We start from the raw sequence: 11,353 nt of genomic DNA on the forward strand, positions 1-11,353 counted from the left end.
TAATTTCACAAAGCTGATATACCTTTACAGAAAACCCTTTTTTAGATAAAAAAAATATGACAATTTCAGAAAGAAGTCGACAGATAAAAATATGTTTCTAAAATATGCAAAAGAAGAAAGATAGAAACTGGAAATATGCTGTTCCTTAAAACCAAATTAGAAAAATAATCTGGTTTCCCCAGCGGATCTCGTTAGCGTCGCGGTTACACAATAGCGTGCTCTAGCGTACCTCGAGTTCAGAATTGCGTGATCGTCAGAAATTCACAAATGTGACCGTACAGTGACCGGTTCGATCACTGGGCCCGCTAGGGTATATTTTCATCATTTTTCACGTTTACTCACAATTTTATATCGGGTTTTAATTCTTGTAATTCTTAATTTTTGAACATGTGAATAAATACAAATACATAAATATAAGTGTGCAAAAAGATAAATAAATTTTTAATAAACAAAAATGATGAATCAATTATAAAATGAATAATTAATTATTCTGTCCTCGATAGAGTGACAAGTCTCCATCCTGAAATTCCGCTCATCTTTTCGTTTTACATTTTAATTCTAGTGTCAGACGTGATAAACACTTTTGCATAAAGTATAACATTCCTACGAGTGAATATTTCCAGATGAGTTTTTGACGATGCATATTCATTAGAGAGCACACTTCTAAAATTACTGTTTTAGGAGAGCTGCCGCCGGGGCAACAGTGGTTCCAATTCTTCGAGAGGACTTCATGGCTGGAATAAACCAGCACCAGGTTCAAAATGTCCACATAGCGTGAAACGACGAATTTCTCTACAAACTGAAATACTATTGATAATAGCTAATCGACCACAAATTCTTGTATATCAATAGTAGTTTGTTGATTCAATTAAAAAATCGGTCTATTTACAACTAGGAAGCGAAATTTCATCAAATTTGTTTCATTTTAAAAACTAATATATCCGTAGCACACCTCATGAACGGAATGGTCATGCAATCGCGTGTTCGTAAAGTGACCGCATAGTGACTGTTCCGTTCACTGGGCCCGCTAGGGCATATTTTCATCCTTTTTCACATTTCTATACAATTTAATTTAGAAGAAGACACTCTTTTTTATCTTTTTATACATTTATATTTATTTGTACTTGTACATGTGTTAAAAAAATACAAATTAAAAGTTGTATAAAAAGAGTTGAATTCTAAGTGAAATCGAGAATAAATGCAAAAGGGACGAAAATCTGCCCTAGCGGGCACAGTGAACGTAACGATCACTACACTTTACGGTCGCGCAATTGCGTAACCGTTCCGTATACGCGGCTCGCTAGAGTAGCTCCTAAATTTTTTATATCCCGAGATTTAATTTTGTAGATACAAAATTTAATAGGACCAGGGTGGCTGCAAAACTTCATTTTCTACATTGCCTGACTTTTTCCGAATAATTTTTCTTTTTTCCTAGCCACTAATATTTAAACACCAACATTTTTATCCTATAACATTTTCAATATAGCATTTTTTATAAATCGAATAAAGCTTTATTAAATTAAAAAAAGACCTATTTAAACAGAACAAGTAATCTAAAGTCACTAATTTCTAACCCAAAAAGTGACTCAAAAGTGACTAACGTGCAAAAATGATGTGACTAATGTTATTTTAAATTCAAAAGAATTCGATGAAATTTATCCGGATTCCCGGCCAACTTGAACAAATTCAGTATAAATTCATAAGACTTAACGAGAATTTAAATTAAATTTAAAATGATTTAAATGAACTGGAAATAAATTGTACTGATTTCTGTAAAATTGGAGTGAAATTAGATAAATTTAAGATTCAGAAAGTTTGAAATAAGATTAGAAAAATTGAAAGGAATTCAAAAGAATATGATAAAATGTTCAAGAATTCAAGGTGAGTTTAAAAGACTTCATGCTGAATTAAACAAAAACTAGACAAATCCATTCAATTGAGAAGAATTAATTGAATTAAGATGGTTTCAATTAAATTTTAATAATTCGACAGAATAAACAAGAATTTAAAACCTCTTAAAATTATTGAAATCCTTGGAAAGTTTATAAAATCCCTGTGAATCCTCTTAAATATATCTAATCTCTTGATAATTCCTTGGAATTTGTTTAATACCCTAAAAAATTGTTAATCCTTTGAAATTCCTTCAAATTATTGAAATAAATTGAAAAAATCCTTTGATTCTTTTAAAGTTAACTCAAATTTTTGTAATCCTTTGAAATCTTTTGAAATCCCTTGAGACTTTTAAAAGCTTCTAAAAACGACTTGAAATCTTTTAAAATACCCTAACATATTTCAAATTCTTTGAAATCCTGTTAAAGGATTTAAATCAATTGGAAATTTCTTTAACTCTTTTAAAATAACATAAAATATTTCAAATGCTTTCAAATCTTTTGAAATTCCTTTAAATTCTGCAAAGTTCTTGAAAATTACTTTAAATTGTTAAATACCTTCAAATACTTAACACCCTTTGATATAACATTAACTTAATGAAATCTTTTGAAATCCATTGCAAGTATTTCAAGCTTATGCAATTCCCTTGGAATTTTTAAAATTCTAAAATCTTAGAATATCCTTTACAATTCCTTCAAATTACTGTAATCTTTAAAAAAAATTAGAAACATATTAAAATGCCCTTAAATATTTTAAAAGATTTCAAGAAAATTCAAGAATAGGTATATAGACCTGAATTTTTAATGGTGGTTAACTCATAGGTTAAATTATTAAAAGGAAAGTGACTAAAGTGATATCTTTATTTAAAAAAGGGACTAAAAAGTGATCTGAGAAAAGAAATTACTAACAACTACTTAAATTGCTCCTTACAGAAATTCCCTGACTTTGCCAATTTGTTTCAAAATCCCTGACTTTTCCCTGATTTCCAGGTTTTCCCTGCCTGTGGCCGCCCTGCTCTAGGAATGCATATGGGACAAAATTCATAGAAATCGAATCATCTCACAAGTATTTTAAGGCGAAATTGTAATAAAATAAGTTAGCAATCTCGAATTTGAAGTCTTAAATATTTTCGAAATTTTAAAACTCGAAGAGTTCAAAATTGACCAATTTCAATGTGAATTATTGAAAAACTTTATATTCCGAAAAAAAAAGAAAATTCACCATGCGATTTGACTAGAGGCTTACATGTTTATAGATTTTGATTGCATAAATCTAAAATGCGAATGTCGCCATCGTTTTAATAATTTTACAGTGAAAGGATATTTATAAAAAAATTTCAATAATAGTATTGAGTAAAAGCACTCATATAGAATTCCAGTATCTTTAATATTTGCAACAAAGACCGGAAGAGTAGTATAATATATTAATAATAAAATGTGAATTAATATAAAAAAGCTTATATGTGTATCGAATACAGACTTGAAAAGTACATAATGTACCAGTGTCGTTCTAGATTGTATTAAATGCTTTCGTAAAGCAGCGAACACTCATCTGCTATAGTTTACTAATGCAATCCAAATAGTAAGAATGTATTGAGACTGTTGAAAAAAAAAGTATTCAGAAAAATTGAATTCATTTTGAACCCTCAAAGTTCAAATTGATGGCTTTTTCTCTATTTAAAAGAATGCCAAGTTTTTACATTGTATATTAAAAAATTAAGACACACACACAGTGTTACAAGAAACACGATTTATAAAAACAATACTCGCACGGACCAATTTACATTTTAATTATGCACTTAATCTTATATTTCAATTTTCTAATTAATTTCAGCATTCTCGAAAATATTGTATGAAATATACTGGAAAGTAAACACACTTTATCAAAAGTTTTATACCATATGTTTGCTGAGCTTTCAATCGCTCCTCAAAGAGTTTAAAGAAATTTATTTTTTTTTTAATTTTTAGAATTTACATTTAAATCCCTCTCCTCTTCATTTTGGTACATAATTTTAACAATAAATTATTTTTAACTTAGGGATATATGATAGAATAAATTCGCTTCGAGAAGCAACGAAAAAAGTGGAGTTCTGAAAGAAGACGCTCCAAATTTGAATTACAAAATGATCATAAAGCAATTCGAATTTAGATTCAAATACACCATGGCGCATATTTAAAAAAGAAAGTCCGGATGATTTGATCTATATATAAGATGTTTAGTTATATAAGATAAATAAAATAAAATACAAATGAACTATTATCGTATTTCCAGAGAAAATATTCGTATTTAATCAAAAAAATGTTTCTGCGATATTTAAAGATTTATCCTATAATAATTAATTAAATCTTACTCTAATGTGATTTTATTTTTATATATTAAAATTATTTTAGCTTATTAGGCAATATGAATTTCAAAAACTAAAAGAAGTACAGAAGCTTCTCTTCAGTGCCAAAATAAAAATAAAAATACCAGCTTACTAATATTTTTTTACATTCATAATTCAAACGTAACCTCACTAAATTGCTTAAAATAAGTTTTCAGAATCTTCACCTTTACGATAATGCAAACATTTTTCTATTTAGATTTCATATTTTGTAAATTCTGTTGTCTTTGCTTTTACTGATTAATTTTTACTCTGAAAGTACTAAAAATTCCATCTAATAATCCGTCATTAGCCAAGCCACAAGAAATAAAAAATACTTTTAAACACAGCTCAAGATAGATTTATTTACAAATTTAAAAACAAACAGATTTAAGAAACTAAATATACACTTCTGTTTTAAAATAAAATCAAGAAGCCGTCCATAAATTACGTAAACTTGTCTGAAATTTTAAACCGCGTGCCCCCCCCCCCCCCCCCCCCCCCCCCCCCCCCCCCCCCCCCCGTCCTCAATATTAGTGTCAACAAAAGTAAATTAATTTTCAGATGAAGATGGCTAATTTTCAAAAACAGTTGAAATTTTCACCAAGACAGATTTTTTAGTTAATGAAGAAAAAATCCAAATTCCAAAACACTGAATTTTCCAGATAAAGAATCAATTTTAAACTAAATAGTTGAATTCTAAACAAAGCAGTTTGATTTTTTAATTAATTTTAACTAAATAAATAGTTTAAGTATGAATCTGCAACAAGAGACTTGAATCCTCAACTAAAACAGATTAATTTTCAACAAAACAGTTGCATTTTTATACAAAAAAATATTATTTCCGACCAAAAAACATGATTTTTCAACAAAATACATACATTTTCGACAAGGTATTTCTTCAATCTTCAACAAAGAAGTTAAATTTTCGACGAAAAAAAATTAACAAAGTACATGAATGTTCTACTGAAAATGATCAATTTTCAACGAAGAACAAAACGAGTTTTATACAAACTATTTGAATTTCTAGCCAAAGAAATTTATTTTGAACTAAAATGATGAATCTTCAACTAGAATAATTAATTTTTAAGAAAGTAGTCCAAACTCCAACTAGTTATTGATAAAACTTGAACTGCTTTCGTAAAAATGAAATAAAAATAAAAATTAAAAATCATTTATTTAACCAATGAAGATAAATTTTTAACAATAGACTTGAATCTTCAACTAAAACAGATTAATTTTCGAACAAATAATTGCATTGTTAAGCAAAAAAAATTGTTTTCTACCAAAAAGACGATTTTTCAAAAAAATACAGACATTTTCTGCTAAAAAAGATATATTTTCAACAAAACATGAAACCATTAAATTTTCATCAAAATAATTAAATTTTCAACCAAATAAATGGATTCTTGAGTAAAATGATGAAGTTTCAACAAAGTACTTCAACTTTCGACCAAATAGTTGACTTTTCCAACAGATTATTGAATTTTCAAACCGAAAATACGAATTTTCTATGAAAAAATTAAATTTTCCACAAAGTAGTTAATTTTCAAGCGAAACAGATTAATTTTTAAGCAGACAGTTGCATTTTTAACCAAAAAAGATTAAATTTCAACAATAATAAATGCATTTTCAAACAAAAAAGATCAATGTTCAAAAAAATTATTAATTTTTCAATTAAACATAATTTCTCAGTCAAGAAGGTAACATTTTTTTATCAAATTGTTGAATTGTCAATACAAAAATAGACCACGTACCCCTCCCTAAAAAAACCAAGACTTTACGTAATTTAGGCACGGCTCCAAAAGACAAATGACGGATTAGGAACATTTTAAATAATTCAAATATACAAAATATGTGAATATTATTTATAACTATCCAGTATTTTTGAAAAGTATTAGCCTTATACACTGAATCAAAATTCAGTCGTGTACTGGAAAATCCTTTTCAGTGTTACCGGAATAAGCTTTAGATTAAATATGTATGTGGAGTATGAAAAATAAATCATATTATGAATATAATATAAACAGTGTTCATGAATTAAAAATATTAGAGAAATTGTTAGCAACTTAGTGTAAAATAATGATGTTGCCTAAAATAAGATATCGATCGATTTGGTGTAATAAATAAGAAAAATAATTAAGACGCGCCCACATACCTGGTATCATATTTTACTGGTAAAATTAAATTTTCATTTATCTAACTAAAATACTTCCTGAAATATTGTAATATCTCGTAAATATTTTAATTTTACCAAGAAAATACCAAGTAGTTACTATACCAATGCATCTAATTTGCTACATGCATACATATCGAATTAGTATTAATTTTAGAATAGCAATCGATGTTTATAGAGATTAGAAAAATGTGCCATTCTAGTTTATTTAAAATTTTACTCTTACCTCTTATTAAACTGCGTTTATATGGCCTGTAAACTACGTACAAATGACTTATCTTCTTCTTATATTATCGCATCACTGTACTGCGCGACCCACTTAAGGTTTATTTAATGGTGCAAGTATATCTTATGCTATGTAATGTACCGAACTGTAAGAGAAAATTAAATCTTGAAGTACATAAAATTAAATAATATGTAGATATGCGTAATTTTTTCCTGATTGAAAGGAATTAAATTATAAAAGACGAAAATGGTTTCTATTATTAATACTACCTACCCAATTATTTTAAAGTTTAAGCGTGGTCGTGCGGTCTCACAGACCGCACCTAACTTATAAAGACTGCCGTTATTAGTAGCTTTAGTTTTAGTTCTGTTAAAAACAAAATAGACGTTTTCTGAATTAAAAAAGGTCTTTTAAGATTAAGTATTGTCTAGGAATAAAAACAATATTTCGATGTAATATTATGATTTTCAATATTTTTTTAGTCATAAAAATATTGAAGTTACCTAATTTAAGGTTGTTTTGAAATTTATATAGATATCATTTTTATAAGATTCTTGAGAAAATTAAAAAAAGAATTTTCAATATTTCAGATGTATCAGAAAATAATATAGAAGATTTTAAAGACATATTTTATTTTATAGGATTTTACAAAATAATAGGACATATTCGAGTATTTTTAAAGGGTGTTCAAGACTTTTAGAAATTTGGAAGCAATCAAGAAATATTTGATAAATTTTCGAAAATGTTTCCAAGTTTTTAAATATTTCTAATTTATTTCAAACGTTTTAAATTTCTGAAAATAATTTTCAATGGTCTCGAATTTTTCTCAAAATTTTGAAAAATCATTCAAAGTATAAAAAAATTGCCTCATAATTTTCTAAATTTTTTCAGGCATTATAAGAAAATTCTTTTATTCTCTTGAAGCCTTGCGAAATTCTTCTGAAGCTCCTACAGTTTTTTTTCTTAATCTTTTAAAACTTACATTTAAGTTGAGACCCTGCAAAATTCAGATTACCTAACATTTTTTTAAATCCTGAAAACTAAAAAAAAACATTGTCTCGAAGTCTTTCATATTCTTTTTCCACCCATTTTTAAATGTTCAAAACTTAAAATTATTCTTTTAAAATAGAACCAAAACCATTTGAAATTTTCACAGAAATCTTTAAAAAATTCAATCTTCTGACATTTTTCATAATAATTAAAACTTTTTTTCGAATTCTTTAAAATAAGTTTTTCTCGGTAAATATATAAATATATAACAGCGGTCTGTGAAACCTCAGGTCCATGTTAGAGCAAAAATAAAATCACGCCCATAATTAATGGTTAATATTCAAAATTAATTAGACGATACACTAGTTTTTAATATTTATCTACCTAAAAAAAGTGGTGTAACGAAATGTCTCGAAAATCTCCCAATCATTGTTATTGAAAACCTAACTGTATTTTTATTACTGAAAGTTGTTTTATAATATCTTTAATTTAAAATTTTGAAAATTAAATCTAAATTTAATTCTTTTAATAGGAAAAACCATAGGAAACCTTATATGAATTAAGAAACATTTGTGATTTTTAATACGATTGTCCATACTTTTTCGTCTAAAAATTGGTCAGTTTTAACGAAAATACAACGGATTGATTTTCTATTTTTTGCACAAAAATATTATATATTAATTCTAAAATTAAGATATCAATTATCAGAAATGTGGTCCTCGTATATCCGTTCTATGCTTTTTCATAATAGATACTATGAAATAACAAAATTTTTGTTTTAATATTAATTTTATATTTTAATTCAAAAATTGCGTGAGATAAAAAAATAATTAACAAGCACATAGCGGGCGTGTATATTTTCTATTTAAATAAAACAGACTCATTACTAGATCTTATTAACGAGCTTTGCGAGTTTTACCATCTACAAAAAATATATTTTTTAAACAATACGGTTTTTGTATTAAACAATAAGAAATTCTCATCTTTTTCAGTAAAATAAAATACAACTAGTGAGATTTATATCCAATGTTGACTCTTTTATTTTAAATTAACATATGTTATCAGGAAGTAATTTTTAATAATTATTAAATAACAAATATCAACGTTGCATTGCTCTCACTTGTTCAGTAACTTCCTCCAGCTTTGCAGAACTTCGATCAATAGCCTCCAACTGATATTCGTAATGAGTCGTAATGAGGGCCATTTTTTTCAAATTATTTGTCGCATTCTCTAGGCCATGTTCTTGTTGAGTGAAGTTTTTGATTGAGTGCATCAAAATCTAAAATACGAATCAAAATGAAAACTAAAAAGGAAAGAAATAATTTTATTTGAAAAGAGGCTTGAAATAATAATATATTATTAATAATGTGAATAAAAATAAAAGCGTGGGGCGTAAATAATGAAATTTACATGTATACAAAAAAGAAATGTTAATAAAAACTATATTTAATACACTTATTATTGGAAATTTTATATTTATTTAATATTTTAATAGTATATTTATAAACAATTAAATAAGACATAACCAGACTTCACAGCCCAAAATTCTGTCGAAGCAGGAGTGATAGGGTGACTTTTCAAGAAAATAGGGGGATAAATTATTTTAAATAAAAATTATTATAGGCACCATATTGAATTCAATATGAAACGAATTTTCAACAAAATGGTTAATTTTTAACCAAAGGGATGAATTTTCAACTGAAATTATGAATCTTCATTAAAAAATGAATTTTTAACGAAGCAGTATAACTTTCAACCAAGTATAGTTTAATTTTCAACAAAAACGATGAAATTTCAACTAAAAAGTAGAATTTTCTACTAAAGGATACGAATTTTCAACAAAGGTTTTCGACCAAACAGACGATATTCTCAACGTAAATAATGAATATTCAAGCAGAAAAGTAAATATTTAACAAATATTGGAATTTCCAACTGAAAAAAAAAAGAATTTTCAATAAAATAGTAAAATTTTCAACAATAAAGTTGAATTTTTAACTGAAATGGTGAATCTGCAAACAAAAGAATGAATCTTTACTGAAATAGTTCAACTATTAAACAAGTGGTAGTATTTTCAACAAAAAAGTATACACTCGAGTCGCGGCACTGCAAAATTCAGTACTGCGAACTCCCGCTATTGAGTACGTTTTTTCTACGATAGCGAGAAAAACGCTATAACTCCTTCTCCCCCACTACACATTTCTAAATTTCATGATTTCATCAAATGTACAAATCACTGTGCATTAGGTTGATCCAAAAAACGGTTTTCGAGCTAAAGGGCAAGACCCCCCCCCCCCCCCCCCCCCAGTTTTCATTCCTGGAGAAAGAAAATCCATTTTTTTTTTTTAAATTCGAATATCCCATTTAATTAACATGGGGAAATTTTGAATTTTCGAAAAATTGAACTCATGTTCCAGGGTTGCATCGAAACGTGCCAAGTGTTTTGAGGGATTTAGGAGGAGTTTCTACAAAATAAAACCACACTAATAATTTTTATTTACAACCAACCCCAAACCCTCCCCGCAGCACCCCAAATGTGACAAAAAAAAACAACATTTTTTCGTATTATTGTTACTTTTTAGCAATTTCCGTCGTCTTTTTCATAAAAATAATTGCTAATGGACAATTTAATTATTTACCATGACTTATTAAACCATTTTTAATTGTTTAATCAAATTTAAATTATATAAACAATTTTTGGTTCCCAAAAAATGTAACAAGATAATCGTGTTTTCTGATTAAAGTGCAATATTTTGTCATTTTTTGGAATTGCACATTTATCTAATATGTAATTATTTGAATAATGATTTATTGTCTATTTTAAAGTTTTCTACAAACTGAGCCAGAGATATTAACTTTCTTTTTAAATATGTATCCTATGCTATGTTTTGTTGAATAATTACATAATTTTTATACATTTCTTTTAATGTTTAATGAATTTCTATTTTTTTAACAATTTTTATTTGCTCAAGCAGTTTTTTTTCGATAGCTAAAAAAATGAAATAAAATAGAACCCATACAATTATGTTTCTGATTGTATAGTGTCTGGAAAGAATACATTTACCACTTTTTAATTGTTTAAACAAATATAATTTGGTTAAATAATTATTTTGCCAAAAATACTTTTAAAATCGTAATTAATTGTATATCTTCTATTTTATTTCACTGTTTTATTTGTAGAAAATTAGCTATTTAAGCGACTAAAATTTTGTGAAGCAAATAGATTTTTGTTAAACATCAGAAGAAACGTATCAAAATTATGTAATTATTCAATGAAAGTAGCATAGGATACCAATTCGAAAGAAAATGGACATATCTAGCTCAATTTGTAGAAATTTTGAAAATAGACAATAAATCATTATTCAAATAATTACATATTAGATAAATGTACAATTTCAAAAAATGATAAAATATTGCACTTTAATCAGAAAACACGATTATTTTTTTACATTTTTTGGAAATAAATAATTTTTTATATAATTTACATTTGATTAAACAATTGAAAATTGCTCAATAAGTCATGGTAAATAATTATTAAATTAAATAATTAAATTAAATTAAATACCTTGGAACATGAGTTCAATTTCTCGAAAATTCAAAATTTCCACCATGCTAATTAAATAGGATTTTGAAGTGTCCGATGACGTGTTAATGTTCGAATTTCGAAAAAAAATTACGGATTTTCTTACACCGAAATTGGAAACTTTGGTCT

The 11,353-nt window shown here is 26.8% G+C and overlaps 1 protein-coding gene across 5 annotated transcripts in view; it reads left to right on the forward strand.

Annotated features, from left to right (window-relative positions):
- Positions 1-1,068, forward strand: part of LOC117168726 (KH domain-containing, RNA-binding, signal transduction-associated protein 2) — a 177,854-nt gene extending 176,786 nt beyond the window's left edge. For all 5 annotated transcript variants that reach the window (XM_033354451.1, XM_033354454.1, XM_033354452.1 and 2 more), the window contains one exon: positions 682-1,068. In XM_033354451.1, the coding sequence (XP_033210342.1) occupies positions 682-778 (97 nt within the window). In that variant the 3' untranslated portion in view covers positions 779-1,068. The remainder of the gene's footprint in view (positions 1-681) is intronic.
- Positions 1,069-11,353: the final 10,285 nt, after the last annotated feature.

Source organism: Belonocnema kinseyi, chromosome 3 (assembly GCF_010883055.1).
Source record: "Belonocnema kinseyi isolate 2016_QV_RU_SX_M_011 chromosome 3, B_treatae_v1, whole genome shotgun sequence".
Lineage (NCBI taxonomy): Eukaryota > Metazoa > Arthropoda > Insecta > Hymenoptera > Cynipidae > Belonocnema > Belonocnema kinseyi.